The sequence below is a fragment of the Marmota flaviventris genome, chromosome 6 (genome assembly GCF_047511675.1).
Source record: "Marmota flaviventris isolate mMarFla1 chromosome 6, mMarFla1.hap1, whole genome shotgun sequence".
In the NCBI taxonomy this organism is placed as follows: Eukaryota; Metazoa; Chordata; class Mammalia; order Rodentia; family Sciuridae; genus Marmota; species Marmota flaviventris.
This window is the reverse complement of record NC_092503.1, coordinates 97,429,551-97,451,295: the sequence shown is the minus strand read 5'-3', so window position 1 is coordinate 97,451,295 and position 21,745 is coordinate 97,429,551. Positions and strand designations below refer to the sequence as shown.

Below are 21,745 nucleotides of genomic sequence, written 5' to 3'. Positions count from 1 at the left end.
ATTAGAGAAACATGCAGAGGCAAACATATACAACAGGGAAAAGGGGTAACATAGTCTTCTCCTGGGAGGGAGAAGAGGGCCATAGCTGGTATCCCCAGATTTGAGGTGTTCTGCCTGTTTTTTATTTCCTAGGCTTTCTTTGTTCTGCTCTCTTCCCCTTATCTCTCTCTTTCCTGTGACGAGGTCCAGGAGGCGCTCAATGGGATGGCCAAAAGGTGAGAAGCGGTTGGAGGAGGGGGTCATGGATGAAGCAGCCCAGGACACATGAATTAACAATTTTATAACTCCATGTAGGGAAGAGCAATTCCTGGAACAGGTTAACTTAGCAACAGTTTGGAGCTGGGGCAGGTTATCTTGCTAGGGTGGAGGAAGGGCTTTGAAGGCTGTTCAGTCCCTCAGAGAGCAGTCTCCAACTTCACAGGCTCACTCAAATTGGCCTCCTAAAGCTGACCTGACCTGATTTACCTATCTATACTGACTGCCTGTCTAATTCTGGCTTCAGTGTTAGCACTTGCTAGGGCTGCAAGACTGAAGCTGTTATGCTTTGGATTTTAAATCCAAACCCAAAGCTCACATGTTAAAGGCTTGGTCCACCAGGCAGCACTGTTCAGAGGCACAGCCTTTGGAAGGTGATTGGATAGTGACCATTCTACCCTCATCAGTGGCTTAATCCATCAGTGAGTTCATAAAGTAAAGGAAGTAAAGCCTATTTGGAGGCGATGGATCCTGGAGGAATGCTGGGGAAGGCTACATCTGTCCTCTTGTCTCTTCTCTCTGGTTCTTGTTTGCCATGTGGTGAGCCAGCTTTCTTCCACTAGGCACTCCTAACTATGATGTTCTTTCTCATCACAAGTTCAGAAACAATTAAGCCAAGTTGACTGATGGACTGAAAAACCTCTGAAACTGTGAACCAAAATAAACCTTTCTTGCTTTAAATTGTTTATCTTAGGTATTTTGTCACAGAGATAGAAATCTGAGTAACATACAGGAGGAGATTTTAATAAGGGCACTTCACATTCAATTCTTCACCTAAACAGACCCCCCACCACCTCCTCAATGAGAAAGAGGCAGAGACAGGGCCAGGGCCGAGAATAAGAAAACAGAGATATTATTTTCTACCTCCTTGCCTCTAGGGCTAAAACATAAAATTATCAGTGAGCTTCTCTTTCACAACCATTAAAACTTTTGTCCCTAGCACTAGCAAGTCTGTTTGCATCATTCCTCAAATATTAACCAGTAAATGAGCTTTGCCAGAAAATAATAATGAGGGGGAAACATCAAAGAACAATAGTGGTCCTCCCAATCAGCAACCTTTCTTTAGGTCGTCAGTAATCTTCCTTTAGCTATACAGGAACCAGAAACTCTTGGTGACCTGTGGACAACATCCAAACCATGTAAAAAGAATTGATTACTCAGCTGGGCACGTGGTGGCGCAAGCCTGTAAGCCCAGCGATTCAGGAGGCTGAGGCAGGAGGATCACAAGTTTGAGGCCAGCCTAAGCAAAGTAGATTCTGTCTCAAAACAAAAAAATAAGGGGCTGGGGATATGCTCAGTTGGTACAGTGCTTGCTTTGTATGCACAAGGCCCTGAGTTCAATCCCCAGCATCTCAAAAAAATAAATAAATAAAAAGGGCTGGTGATTTGGTTCAGTGTAAATTGCCCTGAAGTTAGATCCCCAGTACAAAACCAACCAAACAATAACAACAAAACCCCCACTACCACCAAAATTACCTCCCCATTGATTACTCCACGAATTAAAAGACCATTTCAGTGTCCACTTGGCTGTGGGTAAAACTGGACTCCCTTGCATTTGCACGTATGACCACTAAATGGAATGTGGGTGAAAGGCCTCTCCCTTTTCCACCTGCCAGTTCATTGCCAATAAAGCTTTCTTCTCCCATTCCTGTGAGTTATTGTCTTAGCCTATGGGAGCCAGACTTTTCACGTTTACAACCAAGTGGAGAACCTCCTCCACATCCTACGCGATCTTCCTGCACTTCATCCAACAGAATCCAGTTTTGCCCAGGGCTTTGCCCAGCTACGGCTGATGTCTGCTAGGTGGAGCGCATGCGCGGCATTGAGGGCTCCTTGTTAGCTCTTTTCCACCCAAGTGGTGGGGGAGCAGTTTCAAGGCCAATGGGAACTACAATTCCCACCATCCTGTGCGGTGCGGGGAGGGCAGGCCGGGAGTGTACTAAAGAGGCTCCGGGGTATAGCGGGCCTGTGAGGACCGCTGCTCTTTTCCTAGTGGTTTGCGTCTCGTGCTGCCTGCGGCGTCAGCTGCGTCAGCGCTCACGCAGGGGCGGGTCAGGGTGGTGCAGGGCGGGAAGGGAAGTCGTGGCGGAGGCGGCAGCGGGGACAGCAGCGGCTGCTGCAGCGGCGGCGGCGGGGACAGCAGTAGTGGTGGTGCTGTCAAGCCGTTGGAGAAATGGGAGACCCAGGGTCGGAGGTGAGTAGCAGAGCCTTGGGCCTTCGCGTTCTGGGAGCCGAACCGCGGAGGGTTTCGAGATTGGTGGGTTGAGGCCTGTGCTCGGCCGCAGCCTCGGGGCGCTGCGCCTCAGCATCTAGGGCGGAGCGGGGCCTTCGGGCCTGCTGCTTGCGTGCGCCGGGAACCTGCGGCAACAATGGCCGCCCGCCGCCCCCGGCCCCTGAACTGGCCCCGAGTTCCTGCTGCCGCCGCTCTGCCCCGGGAGCCCAGCGACGGCTGAAGTCAGGATTGCCCTTGGGTAGCGAGCTTGCATCCCTGCTCCTGGAGTAGGTGGGGACCTTCTGAGCGCTGGTCACTCCTTTTCGAGGGCCATTCACTACAGCTGCACGACGCCTTAGCAAAACCGAGCTCCCTCGACTCAGTTCTTCGTGGCGTTTGCGTGCGTTTGTGCTCAGTTTCCGTCCAAGCTTTTGTCTCAATCGTCCTTTTTGGAAAAATCTCTCCCTACAAGTGTGTGGCTGAATAGATAAGCATGTTTTGGCTTATTTTTGTAGATAATAGAATCTGCCCCTCCAGCTGGGCCTGAGGCATCTGAATCAACAACGGATGAAAACGAAGATGACATTCAGTTTGTTAGTGTAAGTAGCTACTGATAATCGGGCTTTTCATTCAACGAATAGTAAGGATGTCTTCTGGGTGGTGGACACTTGGGATATGGTGTAGGATAAGGAGCTTACCAGGAAAGGTAACTGAGCCACCACAATAGCCATCACAAAGAGCATGGCCTATTGAACGTATTGGGCTCTTATTGAGGCCTCCGATGCCCTCATTTGGATCCATTTTATGATTACTCTAGACATAAAAACTTACAGACTGTGTGATTTTAAATGGGGGCAAGAATGCCTTCTCAAAGGTGACACACAGGACTAGGAGGGAGGGCTAATGGCAGAGAGGTGGAAAACAAGGTGTGTAGGAACTCAGCTTGAGGACTTCACTAACCTCTGAGATCATCATGTTACAGCATAGTGCAACAATTGCACATAATGAATCCTGCATCACCAGGAGCATGCTATCTTTTCTGTTTTTGTCCTTTGCCACAGGCAGTAGTTTTCAAGTGTTAGGAAGTAGAAACTTTCAAATTCTTGAGCCCAACTCCAGATTTACTGAGTCAGAAAGAAATTCAAAGTCGGGCTTAGGAATCTCCATTTTTGAACAAGTTCAGGACATTTGGCTCTCTGAACACAATAAAGCTTTGATGTGGGAAAAACAGCATGTGGTGTATTTTGGGTGATTTTTATCTGTAGCTGTTAAGTTTTTACAGTGACTCTGCTTAAAGCTATAGAGAATCCTTCCCCATACTCTCTTTTGGAATGAAATAGTTGTAGTTTTTATAATTTTTCTTTGTACATCTGTTGTGTATTTGTGGATGTTGTTGGCCAACTATATAAAAGTGGTTATTGAACAATATTTTCCCCAACATTGGGCCATTGTAGTGAACTGTTGTTGTATGGTGTTTTAATATTTGTTGTGAAGGGACTCCTTTCCAAGATTGTTTTCTTGACTTTGTTCCCCATTGCCAGTGCCCATTGTACTATATCATTTTTGTCTAGAACTTTAAGAATTTGGGGTGAGTGCATTATATCCTGCTACTTTCTTCACTCTGTACTGAAGTATTTTTTGTTGGGGCAGGATGCTGGAGATGGAACCTAGGGCTTGGGCACTCTAAGCATGGGCTGAAGTATGTTTTGTTTTTTGGTGCTGAGGATTGAACCTAGGGGTACTTTACCATTGAGCTACATCCCACTCCATCCTCCTTTTTTTTATGGAGTCAGGGTCTTGCTAAGTTATTTAGAGCCTTGCTAAATTGGTGAGCCTGGCCTTGAACTTGTGATCCTTCTGCCTCAGTCTCCAGAGTTGCTGGGATTACTGGTATGTAGTAATTCGCCTGGCTGAAGTAAGTTCGATAATAGGATTTTATGGGTTCTTAGGACACACATTTCCTTTTTTTTGGAATCTGTATATTTGTGAACAAACTATTTACTTTGATGTCTCATGCAAATAAAATTAGGGAATAATACTCTGAAGTTTTGAAAAACAGACATATAAAAATAAGGTTCAAAGAATAAATTTTTTTTTGTACCCTGTGAATGAAGAGTTGCATTATAGCTTGTAACTAGTTATTATAGGGTTTTGTTTAGCTTAAACGTAGTCTTTTAGTTTAAATTTTATTTTAAAATAGAAAGTTACTAATATCTTTGCAGGAAGAATAAAGAATGTACAGTATATTGAACTTGATACTCTCTCTCTCTTTCTCCAGATAAAGATTCAGTGATTTGACTGCCCTAAATGGAAAATGAATTACATGTTTTAAGTGTGGTTAGAATACTAGAAGGAACCTATTAAAATACATTTCTTTGTGTTTAAGTGGTAATGCTTAAATGACAACCATACCTTAATAATTAAAATTCAGAGGCAGAATCTTGTACTTTTTTCTGTAACCCAGTTATACACTTGAGTCCTCCATGTAATGTTTAATCCAGCAATGATGAAAAATAGTTACCTGCTTGAGTTCTTAAGATAGCAAAAAGTGCATTATGTGATCATTTCTTGATACTCTGGTTTGGATTTCTTAGCCTCGTTCAAATCTAATTTTCCCACCTTGAATTTACAAGGTGGCACAGCAGACTTTCTGTGGTTTGCAAAATACTGAACCTGAAGCCAAATACAATATACCTGAAGGAAAGGAATGATACAGATGTGGGGATATGAAAATGAGCCCATTCATTTAAATTGTGTTGAAATACATTGAGATGTTCCCAGTTCAGTAAGTGTACTTATTTGATTGATTTTTACAAGGCCAATATACCCGTTTGAACAGTCCCCAAATGAAGAATGGTATTCTAACAAAATTTTTTCATTTAGATCTGTTACTTGCATTTTCTGTGTAGTAATAATGCTTCTTTTATTCAACCACCAACTTTGTGTCTTTCTTTGAAACAGTAGGTCTTTTCTGATTTGCTTCCAAAAAAACTGTTCAGCTAATAGCTGTTGTTTCTTTTGCCACTATAAATATAAAGGTATAAAAATTGCTGAGGGAACCTATTGTAAGTTTCATAACAGCACAGAAGATGTCAGTTTTAGTCAGGATTATTGATTTATATAGGCTCATTGAAAATGTGGGAATAATCAATAATGTCAAGACAGAATTTCATAAATAACTTGAGGGGCCTGTAGTTAAAAGTAAATACTAATACAAGGGATTTTTGCAAAAAGTGAGGTTATCTTTTGCTGATTTCTTGCATTGTAATTCACTTATTAAACAAAAGTAGTGTTGCAGTTCATAGTGCAAAGCTGTGAGTGAAGTACCTTAGACCTAAATAGATTAATTGGAAATATATTCTACCCTTAAATATCAATATTTTAGTGGAGGTGATGAGATAGGAGAATTAAGTAAATAACTCAAAGTGATAGTAGAAAGATGTTTTATAAAGAGTACTTAGTGCTTTAAAAATGATTTTTAAAAGATTTTACAGTTTGTCACTGTAGCATAGGTGGTAGTTTATTGTATATTTAATGGTTATTTGTATACATTTAAAAGGGCAATTTGGAAAGTGGTAAACAGGATTATGTGTGCTTGGAGGATGAAATATTTTTGTTTTTAAAGTGGGGCCAATGATACAGAACTTGAGTGCTGGACCAAATTTAAATTATAAAGTAGACAACTGGGAGCCATTTGAAATCTTGAACTGGGTAGGGCTGCGGAAGTAAAATAAGCCCCTACTTTCCTATATGGAATAAACAACAACACATTATTTAGGGTTTTAGGTTAGGTTTTTACTTTTACACTTAAATCATAGTCCTTGTTTTAGAGAATTCTTTGTTTGAATTAAACTAGTTTTTTCTGTAGGCCATATTTTAATGTATTAATCTCTCTTTCCAAGTAGAAAATTGGTGTTTGCACTCTGAGAATCAAGTTTTCTAATTACAGGAATGAAAACTTTTTTTTTTTTTTTGTTAAAAGTATATTTTTAAAAATTACAATGTTAGTTAAACTGTGTTCCTCAAATGTTTTGTCATGCTTGTACATGTGCCTCTACTGCTAACTTGTATGGCATTAGAAGTTGAATCCTTATTGGTATCAGAGGGTATGAGGATGATTTATTAGTTAATAGCATAAATTCAAATAAAAAATAGCTGGAGTTGCTAAGGATAAAATCATAAATATAGAGATTTTTTCCTTGGTATTTGCATTATAGGCATTACTTTTTGGGTATTATTAGTAGTTTACGTTTGGTCAGTGTTATAATATTCAAAAATGGGGGCAATAGCAGGTAGTCCTTTTTTTCTTATTGAAGGAAAAGAAAATATGTTGTCTTGGAAACAAGTAATAATCATTGGTTTAAAAATAGGATTACACTTTCAAATGTCTCAGAATTATAGTGAACACAGAACCAGTTATGCGTTTAGATAACCATGTGTACCTCAATAAGTTTTATCCTCTTTTAAATGGGATAATTCAGAATCTCACTTTTAAAGCGGTTGAGAGGATTGGGATAAGATAATGTGCATGAAGTTTATTACAGTGCTTGATACAGGGCTTAGTAAATGTTATTTAGTAGTAAAATAAACGGAGGACTGAATATTTGATAAGTTTATGGTGGAAGTTTTGTGAATTTATAGTGAAAATTAACTAGAGGATAATGTATCTATGTATAAACTTGTCTTTCCTTTTTCATTTAGCCTATGCATTGTTTGTGTTTCCTTTCTCATTCTACATTTGTAAATCAGTAATTATTTGTTGAGTGAATGGATATTCTAATTCACAATTTTGATTTTTTAAAATTTCGATACTTTTATTTTTCTGTCTTAATTACTATGAATTGTATGGAATTGTCTTTTATACTTTGAAAATGGTTCATTCTAGTAAATTTCTGATAGTGGTCTCACTGTCCCTACTCTTGGTCTTTCTTCTATTTCTGCATTTTTAAAAGTATGTTTTGTTGTTGAGGCTGTTTTGTGATATTGAGGATTGAACTCATGGCCTTGCATGTGCTAGGCAAACACTCTTATAAGAGTTACACCCCGAGCCCCTTGTAGCTACTTTTTGGTCTGATTTGTGACCATTTTTTTCCCTTATTACATTTTTTTCTTGCCTCTTTGACTTTGCCTTATGTCTTATTACCTTTTGTCTCCCTTTTTTCTTTATCTACTTTCTGTTCATGGAAATTCTGCCCTTGCCTCTGTATTTCTGGCTACTTGGGGACTTTCTTCTTTACTATTTACTCTAATGGAAGGTCCTAAATCACATTTCTTGAGAGGAAATGATGTGAATGGGAAAAGTGTTACATTTTATCTCCTGCTTCTTTCTTGAGTTGAAAATATGATTTTGACTTAATATCAGGGTTAGGTTTTAGACTTTTTAAAAAATTTTTATTTCTTACATACATGACAATAGTGGAATGCATTACAATCATAATTATCCATTCACAGCACAATTTTTCGTAACTCTGTGTATAAAGTATGTTCATGCCAAATAGGTTTTAGTCTTAAGACAGGTAATGTAGCTTTATTGACCATATATTTGAGAATATCTGTTCTCTTCTTCTGTTCTCCTTGCCTTTCCTTTCCTTTTTCTTTTACTTCTCTTTCTCTTTTTCATCTTTACAACTTTGAGCAAAAATTCTCATTCTTAATTGCAGTTCCCTGCCTAGAAGTTTTGCCCATTGATTTTCTCTTAGTGTCTGGATCACTGCCCAAAAGGTTAGCAGTTTTCCAGTTGGGCAGAACTCATAGCCTAGGAAGAAAAAAGCCATCTTGCTGCTTTTAGGGGGAAAAAAAAAAAAGAATCATTAACTAGATATCTAGTCAGCAGCTGTCTCCATTTTAAGAAATCTTTTTCTCTCAGCCATATTTTTCTCCCATGTTCCTTTTTTTGTTCCTTCTTCCTAAATTTCTTGAAAGAATAATCTTTACTAATGATCCTTTCTACCTCATTCTCTTCTTACTTTTTCTACATTCTCTCTGGTTTCTGTGCTCATTATTTTATTTAGCATTGCTATCTGAAAGACATTTAAAAATGTACTGTTGCCAAATTTAGTGATATCTTCTTGGAACTTAATGTTTCTGGCCACGTTTAGCATTGATTATTATTCATTGAAGCAATATCACAGTTTCAATTTAGTTCTAGAGTTTAGTAGTATTTTAGGGGAGCAGCTTCCAAATATCTTATTTGCAGGTATGTTCATATCCCAGGTTATAAGCCTGCATTTGCAGCTGTCTGCCAGATACCTCTGTGTACCACTGGTATTTCAGTCAATATGTCTAAAAAAAAAACCCATCAGCTTTCTGTTCATGCATTGTGGATTTATATTAATGGCATTAGTATTCTGGCCACTGGAGCTTAAAACCTCTTTGACTCTTTGGTTTTATTTTGTATTTAATAGCCAGTCCTCTTCTCCCCCGCCCCCGTGTTACTCATAGTCTCTTCTATATCTGTTCCATCATTTCTTACCATCACCACTGTTCTGTATTATTATGTACCTGTAGCTCTCTGTTATCTATTTGGCTTTGCCTATGATTCCTACTATTCTATGAGATTAATCTTCCTGAAGCACAGCTCATAAGTATTTTGCTCTTTTCCCTATAGAATAGAACATAGGTTTTTAAGCTTGACATTCAAAGCCTGGTCTATGAAAATGTCAGCATGAATGGAAAGAATCTGGGTTTGATGTTTAAATCTGTTGGATTGGGAGATGAAACTAAGCTGTTGGTCAAAGATATCTCCATATTTCGACTGTCTTTTTTTTTTTTTTTCTTGTGTGGTGCTGAGGATTGACGGCCTTGCAAATGTAAGGCAGGTGCTTTACCACTGAGCTATATCACCATTCCTTGAGCTTGGATATCTTAACGGACTGTTGATACCCATCCCAACTAAGAAACATTGGATTGCAGTGTTTGTGTCTTTTTTGCACTATTCTTGTATTTATTTTCCTTTTTACAAGCAATTTTTATGGCCTTAATACTCTGTAGGAGTTTAGGCTCTTTTTTTAAGTCCTATCATCATTTTTTATTTACACACACTGAATATTTTCCTGTTTCTTTTGTTCTAGTTATTTCTGCTACCCACAAGGCTTCCTCTTCAGAGCCAATCCCAACTGAAAAAGTAAAAACAATAATAAAAAAGTCATTGTTTAAAATGCTATTTTGGTTTAAGTAACTGTTCATGACTGGTAAATTTACTCAATTCTTTTATAGGAAGGACCATTAAGACCTGTTCTTGAATACATTGATCTGGTCAGCAGTGATGATGAAGAACCTAGCACCTCTCATAGTGATGTAAGTATATTACATTTGATTTGCATTTTTTAAAATCAGTGATGGCTGTGTTTAGGAACTATTGTGCCTTAGAGAATGGCCCATTTCTGTTAAAATGGGCCTTAATAGGTAGTCTAGAAGTCTTTTGTTAAGAACATCTCCTACTCCAATTTTGTTCCGTTATCTCACTGAGGATGTGAAAAGTTAAAATGGTTCTAGGAAGTTCTAAGCCCTGGAAATGATATATAATAAAAGGAAAATATAATAACAGCTGTGGTTTTGTGGCTCCTCTTGCCTTTTTTCTTTTCTGTGCTTTCCTCTGGTGCCCTGTAGAACTGGATCCCTTTCTTCCAAAACTGTGGCCACAGAAAACTTGTTTTATCTCATAAGAAAGGATATCCGAAGATCCTTTAGGAAATAATGTGGGAAGGGGTTTATAGTTCGTGTATAACTTTAGTCTACATCCCTTTTAACCTCCTCTTTCCCCCATGTATTTGAAATTATTCATCCTAACTGACTTGCTAGTTGTGGGTTTGATCATTAAATCAGTACTTTCTTACTCTGAAAATTAAATTAATTGAATTCCTTTGTCATAGTCTTGCCTTTGATTTGACTTTGCCTTAGCCCAAAATTTTATTAATGGGCTGTTTCTTGATGGATTAGAGAACTCCTAACACTTGCTCATAGTGGCCAGAAAGCTTCTTGCTCTGTGATAAAGGGGGTTGAGACTTGGACTTGGAATCAAAATACCTGAGTTTGAGAGCCAGCTTTACTCCTTACTAATTCTGTGAGTTTGTATCAATTAAGAAACCTTTTAGCCTCAGTTGTGTTTGTTTTTTAATTAGATGAAAATAGTACCTACCTCACAGGGTTGTTGTGAGGAAGAAATAAGGTAACAACTATGTAAGCTCCTTCAAACTAGAAACCATGAAGTAGGAATATACAACTGGAAAGTTTTGAAAATTCATGGAAAGTGAATGACCAAAATTTTTTTTTTTTTAAATTTTAATATTTATTTTTAGTTTTTGGCGGACACAACATCTTCGTTTGTATGTGGTGCTGAGGATCGAACCTGGGCCACACGCATGCCAGGCGAGCGCGCTACCGCTTGAGCCACATCCCCAGCCCCCAAAAATTTTTAAAGGGGCTTAAAAATGACTAATAAGGGAGTTTTAGAACAACTTTTTTCTTCTTGGTGAGACATTCCTCAAGTTTTCTCTGCCATCATTAGCTCACACTTACTGACTTATATATGTTCAGTGGGGTTTTTCTTTTATTAATTGTTGTTACCTGGTCTCATCATTCTATCAACACAGGACCAAGCAACAAGCCAGGGTAGCACCACTTTGAATTTAGCATATGTTTACCTTCTGCTTTTTAATAGCCAGAGCTCCATATTAATGCCCAAAGTTCATATTGGGGCTTGGGGTAGTGAAGCTTGTGGATTTGACTTCTGTTACCTCTTTACTGACCTGTAGTGGATATGTCTTTCATTTTTATTTATAATAATTTAAAAATTGATTCTACTTACTGGACATGCATCTCTGCACTTGAAAGTTAACATATTAAAAGCGTATTTTTTTTCTTCCTTGGTTTTTTGTTCATGTGGATAACCCAGAGAATGCCTGAATCTAAGGTGCCATCCTCTGAGAATCATCGCCCAGAAATGTGCTCTAGCTGCAATGTTCTTCTTCCCATTGGAGACAGCAGCTCCTCCTCTGGGAGTTGTGCCAACAGTCCACAAAGGACAGTTTCTCAACCTTCTGCTGTTGAGAACCCATTGGAGAAACAGAAAAATGATCAAAATCATTCAGATATTAAGATCTCTGAGACAGAGGCACTTAAATCATCACAAAATTATCAGACTCTGCCTTCATCTCCACCTCTGGTCTCCCAAGAGTCTTTGGCCTCTTCTGAGGACAAAGAAGATTTACCTTTAGAATCTTCTTCAGCTTCACAACATGGACAGGATGCCATCCTCTATCTCCAGACACAAGTAGCTGAGATGTCCAGAGTGATACGTGATCTGCAGTCCCGGAGCTGTTTTAGATTTCATCATTCTAGGCCAAGTGAGAATTCCTCAGTTCCTTGGGACATCTCCACCTCTAAGGAAGAAAATTTATCCACAGTTGAAGAAGAAACTGATTGCAAATCCCCATCAGCAGATGACAAAGGGCAGCCAACTGACCCCACCCAATCCAGTTTCACAGGTCTTCTGAAGAGAATGGAACAAAGAGGTGTTATAAAGAGGGTAACCTTACAATCTGAAGCAGAATCCTGTGAAGGGAAACCTGATTGTGTGACCTCTAAAAAACGCTTGGTTCCTCCCTTGCATCCTCTTTTGAGAATTGCCACCACTGAAGTTTTTAAGGACCCTGCTGATTGCCATCCTTCTTCCTTCATGGGACACAGGGTGTATCCTGTGGCCAAGGATACCTCTCCTTTCCAACCAAATCCACCAGCTGAGGGCCCCATTGTAGAAGCACTGGAGCACAGCAAAAGAGGAAATACAACATCTCCTCTAGATTCTACCTCAAAAGAAATGGAGATCATGGGTTGTAGGTTCTACCATGCTGCCTCCATTGCAGCTCGAGCTGCTAGCTACATGGCCTATATGACTCAGTATCAGCGTAAACTCTGGGAAGACATGGAGGATCTGGTTCATGATCCCGAGTTTGATCGTGGAAAAGCAAGGTGTATAATATCTGATGGTATGGACGCAGGTCTTTGGCAACTTTGTACTACTAGGGACATAATGGATTCTGTAGTTAGAGTTATGGCCATGGCAATTGATTACAGGAGGCAAGCCTGGCTCCGACTTACATCTCTCACTAAGAAAACCCAGGAAAAGATCTCACACTTACCCTTTGATGGTACTTCCCTTTTTGGACAAGATGTGAATGCTGTTGTTGCAGAAGAAAACAGTATTAAAGAAAATGACTATAGGGATCACAGTAAATACTACAACCAGCATCGATACTTTTATAGTCATGATCAGAAAGCACATTATCACAATAGAGGATACTCCAAAGGAGATTGGTACAAACCTCGAAACCACCCCTATAGATACAGAAAAAAGGGAGAATCTCCAGAACGCCATGGGTACAAGAATTAATAACCTGTTCATGTTCAGCAGAATACTCATCCAAGATTCTAACTATCTTACTTGCCCCACCCCCAACTCAAAACGGGATCTACAGGTAGGAGGTCATTGCAAAACTGAATTCGAGTCTGGAATGATGACAGCTAATGTTTGAATTTTTGACTTTTGGAATGAGTATATGATAAAGACTGATTTTATTGGCCAAGTTAGCAGTGGAGACTTTCCTGTAAAGAGGGTTGGACAAGGTTTATCCATTATTTCTGGTCCAAAATATGTCCAGAGGAGGGCACTCAGGAATCTGAATCCTCTTGTGATTAAAAGAAAATGTATAGATTTGTTCCTCAGGAAAATCTTGTTGGTGAGAACTAGCAGATTTTGGATATGGAAACAATCTACTTACTATTAGATCTCTGTTTACTAAGACCAGAGGTAAATCCTTCATTTTTAGGTCATCTGTGCTTCCTTGTTCAGGCTTCAGCTTGGTAGATCTTCATGAAATGTCAAATTTGTTACAGTCTCTGGGTCAAGATTATCACCTCACCAAGAGTTTATACTCCTATCAAGCTCTATGAGACTTCAGAACTGGCCACCAAGCTATGTGCCAACTGGAATTCAAATAAAATTTTGCTGAATCCTGTTTGCTTCCAGTTGGAATGGCTAGATGTCACAGGTACACTATGGATACCAGCTGGGAAGAGACTTTCCTACTTGTAATATCACTGTAGAAATTTTCACAGTAACTTTTCATCGACACTGATGGCCATCATACCATCACCATTCATTCATAAAGCTACATGTGAGACAGTTCTTTGTTGTCATCAATCCTAGTAGTCTTTGACCTATCAAGCTCTTATGTCAACAAGCTGTGAGACTCAGTCATAGAGGTCTTACTGTAATCTGGGCCTTTCACTAAGGATGACCTTCTTAAACCTGTCTTCTAAAAAGTTAATTCCTTTGAATTTGATAATGTGTCACACATTAAATGCAGTAAAGACATGCACATCAGTGCCCTGGAAATAAAGGATATTTATTATTTTCATAATCAAGGCATGCAAGTCTGAACTCTCTTAAGAGTAAAAATTCTAAACATGCCTGACAATCTGGTCCCCTTATCAAAATGAAGAGAGATACCATCAATCTAGATTTTGTTGAGAAATCCTCAAGGTTTAAAGTGTCACTATCTTGAGAACAAGCTGCATAGCTCTGTTTTTGGATATTTAAATGATAATATCTGCTAATGATTTCTTGAAAGACTGAAATTGAGACAGAGATGTGTCTTGGTTTATTGGTCACCTAGTCTAGACTCACTATAAGAGATGACTTGTGTTTTTGCTCCCAATAATAATTTTCCACTCTACTGGAACTGACAGCAGATACCTCAATTATATGTTCCACAGTATCTTCTCTTCAATCTCAAGGCAATGGCTGTATCGTATACCAGCCTTTAGATCTTTTGTCTTCACAGAGTGACTTTGGGAATGGAGTAAATATAAGTTTGAGGGGTCTGAATACATTACCACCTAGTGTTAATTTGCTTGGAAGCCAAAAAAAAAAAAAAAAAAAAAAAAAAAATTCCAGGGGTTGGGGGTACAAACTACAATCTGTAATTTCTTGGTTTGTTAAACATATGTGTTTTTTATCTGCTTGACCAAGGTGTTTTGGATACTGTTAATGGAATTTAGCACTATTTTACGAGTTTATGTGGTTTCTGTTTCTTCATGCCATAGATCCTGCACAGTAGTGATTGGCATTTTGTGATGTCCCACTTTTTAATAGTTTATTATTGGAAGTTCATTCTTCTTCCCCATCATAATCATATTTAGCACTCTTGTTTTATCTGCCTTTCTTCCTCTTAGTGTTTGTGCCATAGAGGTTAAAGGCATAAATTTCCCTACTAGGAAGAAGTTAATTTGTCAGATAATTTTAGGATACTGTATTGGTCCTGTTTGTCCCTTTTGTAGATTAAACCTAAACTAGTCTTGATACAGATTTAGCAAATTTAGCCAAGTTGTATCTAGAATCAATATTTACCTTTTCTGTATTTTTCAAAGTTTACATCCACTTCTTTAAATCCATGCTAATGCTCAGTTTGAAACTGTCTGTCAAATTGAACTCTAGAAGAACATTGATTACTGAAAAGAAATAAGGGCCAAGAAATCAGACACAGATTTTTGTAGCTATATAGAGTGTGTTGTACCAGTGAAGAAGTCTTGTGTCCTTGACACTGACATTGTAGTTTTCTTTGGTGAAAGAACTAACCACTGGGATATCATTGGAGAGAGAGACCTTAAAAGATTTTATGTGGCTGCACAAAGTGTTCCTGACTGTTTAAGCCTACTTCACACTGTTCTGTTCCTACTTTTCCCTTTTTCCCTGAATTAGATGGTATGTCACAAACTTGATGATTTTTGAGATACCCATACTTTCCAAAAACTAAACCAAAATAAATGATACTTGCAGATGCGATTCTCTGAAACTGCTTTGGCTTTTCAATTTTACATGCTTCTACTTTTTCTTCCCCTTTTAAATAGTGATTAAGGAGAAAAATATGTATATATACACACACAAATATATATAACCTAGCACCTTAACCATTTTTTAAGTTAACTATATTCACGTTGTTGTACAGCTCTTCCTTTCTTAAATATTTTTAAAACACATAGACAACATCGCTATTATGTTCCTTTTGTGATATTTATGTTGCTCAATAATAAAGTGAAAATAACATTACTTAACCACTTCAATTGATAAGCTCAAGTGTTTCCAGAGAATTGAATATTTTGAAAGTGAAAAGGTATTGGGAATCATCAAATGGGTGACTAAATAGGAAACTTAATGAAGGTATCAGACAGTTGAATGGGGATGAGGACAGAATGCAGGAGGATGGGCATAGCTTTTAGTTCTAGATTTGTTTCTTGACTGTAGAAGAAACAATATCCCAGTGTCCTTAGCCCATTTATCTTTTTAAAAAAATTCTTTTTAAAAAATCTCTGGCATACTTGAATGATGATGGTGTTATAAAACTAAAAGTGGGTACTTTGTCAGGAAGACAACCCCAATAGAATATAGAGTTCATAATTAGGTAGTATTCATATTGTGCCTGCCGTGTGCAGAGCCTGGGACAGAATTCTCTATTAGCTTAACATCTGATTTGAAATGCCTCTAGTTTTTTTCAGGAGGCCTTGAAATAGTTGCAAGTTTAATGATTTGGTATTCTCAAAATGGATGTGTCTAATGATCCTTTTTCTTCAAAATGTTATTCTTGACTAGACATAAAATGTATATGGAGACAATATGATTTCTTATAGTTACTATGTATAGAGAAATACTATTTCCATTAATTGTTATATGAAGTGCCTTTTTAAATTTCACATTTATGTTTAAAAGTTAAATTTTGAAGTCTTACATATATTGCTGGTGATATTTATGTGAATTTTGTATGGTGATTTAATTTTTTGGTTTATTATCTGTAAAATTGCACTATCTAAATGTACTCTCCTTCTGACTGGTTGTTTTCTCTTAGCACTGTTGATTAATTTCAGAAGGTTGTGGAGTATACTTCCCTCCCCCTTATTTAATTAACGTCACAGAAGTTATTTTTTAGTTTTTAGTGATTTGCCCAGTTTTCTAGGCATTAAGGCAGCTTTGTTTTCTCTCTTTGTGTTCTGGATTTTCTGATTGAATCATTTGTCTCCTATCTAACCTTGTTAGCCATGGTAACACAGCTTATATGTGATAAGTGAATGTTCACTTGGTTAGAAAAAGCAAGGATATTTTTTAAAAAGCAGTAAATTTGCCAACACTTTACACACACACAACATATATACGTACATACATATATATATATATATATATATTTTAGATGTATGACAGCTTCCTTATCAGTGTAATTACATTATATTTAAATTTTTTTTAAATGGAGTGGCAGCTTCTTTATCAGTATAATTCATTTATTTACTTAGCTCTCAAAATGTCTTTTTGAGGGAAGCATAAACTCTTTCAGGCTACTTGGATACTGTAGAGTACTCTATATTAGGACTACATTAATAATTTATATTGGACAACACTAATAATTTACTGAAGTGTACCTAAGTGACCTGATTGATAATGTCTTTAAAGGGCCTGACACATCCAGGATAACCTCTCAGGTATTGTAAACAGTGAGGTTGAAAAAGACAAACTTCAGAATCCCTTCTAAATGTAAAGTTGGGTACTGATATGGACGATTATAGGGTTAAATGACAAGTTTATTATTCTTGAAGATATAATTAATTGGGATTCTGATGAAGGTTTGAAATTACAGATTAGATATTTTTAGAAGATTGCAATAACTGAAAACTTTTTTTTTTTAAATGCAAGGCATATTTTGCCCCAGTTTTTGCACTGTTTTGTGTTCCATTATCTTTTGAAATTTACTTTTATGTACTTAATGTTAGTAGCTAGTCCAATAATGGGTTGTCACATATGCATGTCATTTATTTGGCCAAATCTATTCTATATGGTGTTTAGTACATACACAAACCAACCAGTTCTTTTTTAGTTAAGAAAATATACAGATGGAAGTTATCAGTAAACTGATGACGATTACTATACTGAATGCAAATCTTGCAGTTATTTTTTTCCAATTACAGCAAGCTATGTAAACCATTAAAATATGTCCCTTCCTGTATGGATGATGATAACATTGTTTTATTAAATCTTTTTTTCTTATTAGTGAGATAATGTTTTTGTACTTTGTCTTTTTATTTGCTTTACTGTATTGTAATGAAAACTTTTTTATAGTAATGCTTGATAACATTGAGATATCTTATTACTGGAAATTATGTTTGCTTCCTGTGAGATATATCCAGGTGTGGTCATAGTCCAGTCATGTCCTTATAATGTTAGCATATTACTTATTTTATTCTTTGTATTGATCTTTTCTTCATCTTTATACTATACTTCTCTTTAAAAGGATGTCCGATCTCTTCTTAATCTCTTTGATGTAGATTATATTTTTTAATTCTACCAGTGTACAGTAGCCAGATTTTGATGTGGCTTTGTATTTGTATACCTAAATACGATGTCTTAGGCTTTATTGTAAGAGATTTTCTAATTTTCCATAATGCTTTTTTTAAAAAAACAAAACAAAAACAAACATATAACCAGTTCAGTCTCAAAGTGTTTTTTGGTTATTTTCATCAATTTTTAATGCGTTCTTTTTTAATGGCAGGCAGTGTTTTCTCATTTCTACATATTCACACAAATGTATTACTTATGGTCAAATTTATTTGAAAAATTTGAAGTGCATTGCCATGGATTCTTGATATATTGTATATTATAGTTCTCTGGTTTTCCCTAGGTCTCGAGGGTTTTACTGTTTTCACTGAGGTAACTTTCAAGTGGCTTATTGGATAGATTTTCAGATGACTTATGAAGAGTTCAGAGTTCTTAAGTTTCTTTTGGAACTTTGACTATCTCTCAAGTGGTCTTGTTTTCTAATATTCTTTGAGTATATTCCTTGGTAAAAGTGAAAGGAACTGTTTTGTATTTAGTGATAATTTTAAAAATTCTACTTTGACCTTAAAGGCTTCAGGTGTTGCTATGTAATAGGTCTCTTACTAGTCTTTTTATGAGACTAATTTCCACATGCTATTTTTTCCCCATAAGCTATCATATGCTTTCTTTTTTCTTTCATTACCCAGAAGAATGGCTCCATTATAGTGTTCAGTTTTAAGGGCTATAAATAGACCTCTTTTTAACTCCCACTTTTATCTGTGATGGTTCCCTAGTTTGATTTATAATGTAGTTATGTGTTACATAACAATCATGTTGTGGTTCCTTTGTCTTTTAATTATTTAGGCAGTAGTGATGTGGATAATGAAATAAAAACATCCCAGCTCATTAAACACAGTTTGAAGTTTTCAATTCCTTTTTTAAAAAAATGTTTTAATTGCATTAAGTAAGTTCTTGCTAATAAGTGTGCAACCCATTCCTTTCTGTATTGGGTAAGAATATAGTTAATATGTTAGTCTATTTTATATTCTTAGCATGGAATTGCCTGTGTTGACATTTCTGTAATGGCTTATAACAACTCCCATGTATTCTGAAACGTCATGGAACCACCTTGATAGCCTTGTGTCCAATCATCATCTTCCTACCTGAGAAGGAAGTAGAAGAAAAAAATCTACTTTAGTAGCACCTATATGTTCTAAACATTCTTGAGATAGAAATTCATCCTTATTTTGCAGTCATTGAGCAACTGTCTCGAGTGTTGTAACTGAGCTTTAATGTACACTTCTTCCAGAGTGTCCCTTAAGCACTGTGCTAGGCTGCCTCTATGTGTTTTTCAAGGCCCTAGACAAGTTTTACCTCTTTGATAAATGCTAGCTTTTTTCTTCCTTGAACTTTGTGTTTATTGGTATACTCCCACTCCTCATAACTTGATGTCTTTAGTCAGGAACCCTGTTCTCTGACTTCTGTTTTACTTATTGCTTATTTGTATTTCATTCATTTTTAGACTTTACCATTTGAATCATAAGTCCTGTTTTTTTTACTTTGGTCTGTGTTTTTTGTTTGCTGCACTCATTTTGTTTCAGATATATACTGAAAATTTCTTTACTGACATCTTGAGGATATTGGCTTAATGGAAAGAAGATGGAATGGTGCAAATCATGTGGTGTTTGAGTACCTAAGGCCTTGGTCTCAGTAACAAGTCACTTCTTATGCCTTCGTTTTTCTACTCTCAAATGAGGTGATACCTGGAAGTACTTTGAAAACATTTAATCTTAATACAGATTTTCTTTTATAAGTCATTGTGCTATTCTTCTCTACATCCTTAGATTTCTTATAACTGAGGGATGATATTGGATATGGATAATTATATACATTTATAAACATATTTAATAGCATGTGATTGTTCATTTTATGCTATATGATCATGTTCCTCATGTTTACATTTTAAGGCTATATTACAAGCCTAATAATGGACTAAGTCTCTTTTCTGAAGTAGAAGCTAAGAAATGCTTGTGTTAAACAATAAGAATAATAAAGGAGAATGGAGAATGAAGAGCTTGTGTGCATAGGTATGCATATATGATTTTTGATGGATGTTATTTTGTAGTTATGTTGGAAACAGTCATCTTTTCATTTGTCAGACTCCTTTTTCAGCACCTACCTATATATGGAAGGTCTGGGAATACTGAGGGTTAGTAAGACAGTATATTCTCTTAAGAGAAGCAAATAATAAGAGGTAGTGGAAACTGCTTTATTTAGAGGAAAACCTGTGGTGGAGTATGAACAAAAGAAAGGGTCAGATAGAGGAGTCAGGGAAGCTTTTCTTTCTTAATAATGCTTGAGCTGAGTTTTGGGGGATGGTTAGTAAAGAGTTAGTTGATCCAGTGGAGAAGCAGAAGCCAGGCATTAAGATAGAGGGATTATTATATGCGAAGATGGAAAACATCATGAGGTGTGTCTGGTTTCAGAATTATAAGAAATAGCCTTTAGGAGGATAGAAATGAAGGAGATTAAGCTGAGGAGAAAGGATAAATTATCCATGTGAATGTATTGGTTCCTGCAAGGATACTGTTTGTACTTGTAAGGTTATAGAAGTAGTTTGTCTAGGAATTGGTTTGTATCATAGTCATTCACAGCCACAGAACAGCTTATTCGTTTTTTTCCTGAACTGAACCTAAGGAGAACTCTTAACAGTGTACTTCTGCCCCTGGGGCAGCTTAAATAATGAGAGAAAATTAAGACATTGGTAGAGTGTAACTTTGAAGATGGACAGGATAACTCTGCATAAGTGGAATATGGCATACCTTGTGAATACAGTTAAACACTTCAGTCAGCTGGCAGCATCTCCCTCAGTATAGCCAAATGTGGCCAGTTTCTCTCTGTGTTGATATATGGATAATTTCTGGGTGAACTTGGAAAAAATGAAGATAGTTATAAGAAGGATACTGCATTGACATTTTCCTGGAGTTGAGTTGTAGCAACTGTGAACCTTATGCCAGTGGTTCTCTCCAGCAGCTCCCAGACACATTTTGTCAACTGTTTGCTTTTTCTCCTTTCTTTCCTTGCTATTGTTGCCCCTTTCATGTTTTCTTCCCTATATTGTTTTTGTTTTTTTTCCTTTTTACCCTCCTTGTGCAGGAGGCAGTGCAGTGCAGTGGCACTCAGGGTTAAAAAGTAAATCCTCTTTGTCACAGTGTCATACTGAGAGATATTAAGAAATTCTCTTAAGTTCCAAAGTTGTACTCTTTTTTGTTGTTGATATTGATGGAGGATCAAAGTCATTTTCTTAGGATTTTTACAGAAAGATTGGCAGTTTGAATATAGGAATCTTGTTTAACAGGTTTGGTGGTATTCAGTTAAGCTTTCTTAACTGAATAAAGTACTTTACAGATTGGGGTATATCTGTATGTATGTTTTTCACTCTGTTCACATAAAACAGATGTTCTATGTACTTTGTATTTGTAAACAATAAATAGTAAAGGGTGGGGAAAGGAGATTGCTTTGTAAAAAGAGGGTGTCTTGGTTCAAAAACTTTGCTGCTGGATATGGTAAATAAATATTGTACTGCTTTGCTGTGTTTATCTCTTGTTTTGTCTGTATTTGGATATAAAATTCTTGTGAAAAACTGTTGACCTTCACATCATTATTTGGGGTTATGTTGGTTACAAGAGTAAACACAGTGTTTGGGAGTGCAAATTTCACACCAAACAAGGGACTGAAGCTTTAGAATGGGCAATTAATAAATAGGCTTTGAAATTTGTAATGCATTTATTTTAGGAATTCTTTTCAAAAGAAGTACCTGGTCATGTGGATGACAGGATGATTTGTAAAGCAAATTCCTTAACATTTTTTGCAATTGGTTGCTATTTTGGATTTCCTTTGAATTCAGTTTTCCTTACAAAGAA

At 37.0% G+C, this 21,745-nt stretch overlaps 1 protein-coding gene across 9 annotated transcripts in view; it reads left to right on the top strand.

The window, feature by feature from the left end:
- Nucleotides 1-2,336: 2,336 nt before the first annotated feature.
- Nucleotides 2,337-21,745, top strand: part of Znf451 (zinc finger protein 451) — an 88,757-nt gene continuing 69,348 nt past the window's right edge. For 6 of the 9 annotated variants that reach the window (XR_011707723.1, XR_011707721.1, XR_011707722.1 and 3 more), the window contains exons 1-2: nucleotides 9,331-9,590; nucleotides 9,683-9,763. Coding sequence is in view for 6 of the 9 variants with exons in the window: in XM_071613292.1 (XP_071469393.1) it covers nucleotides 9,438-9,590; nucleotides 9,683-9,763 (234 nt within the window). In the remaining 3 variants the exon portion in view is untranslated. Of the gene's footprint in view, nucleotides 2,450-2,982; nucleotides 3,067-9,330; nucleotides 9,591-9,682; nucleotides 9,764-11,360; nucleotides 21,466-21,745 lie in introns of those variants that run through there. The other 3 variants (XM_027938185.2, XM_027938184.2, XM_071613288.1) reach the window with 3 other exon arrangements.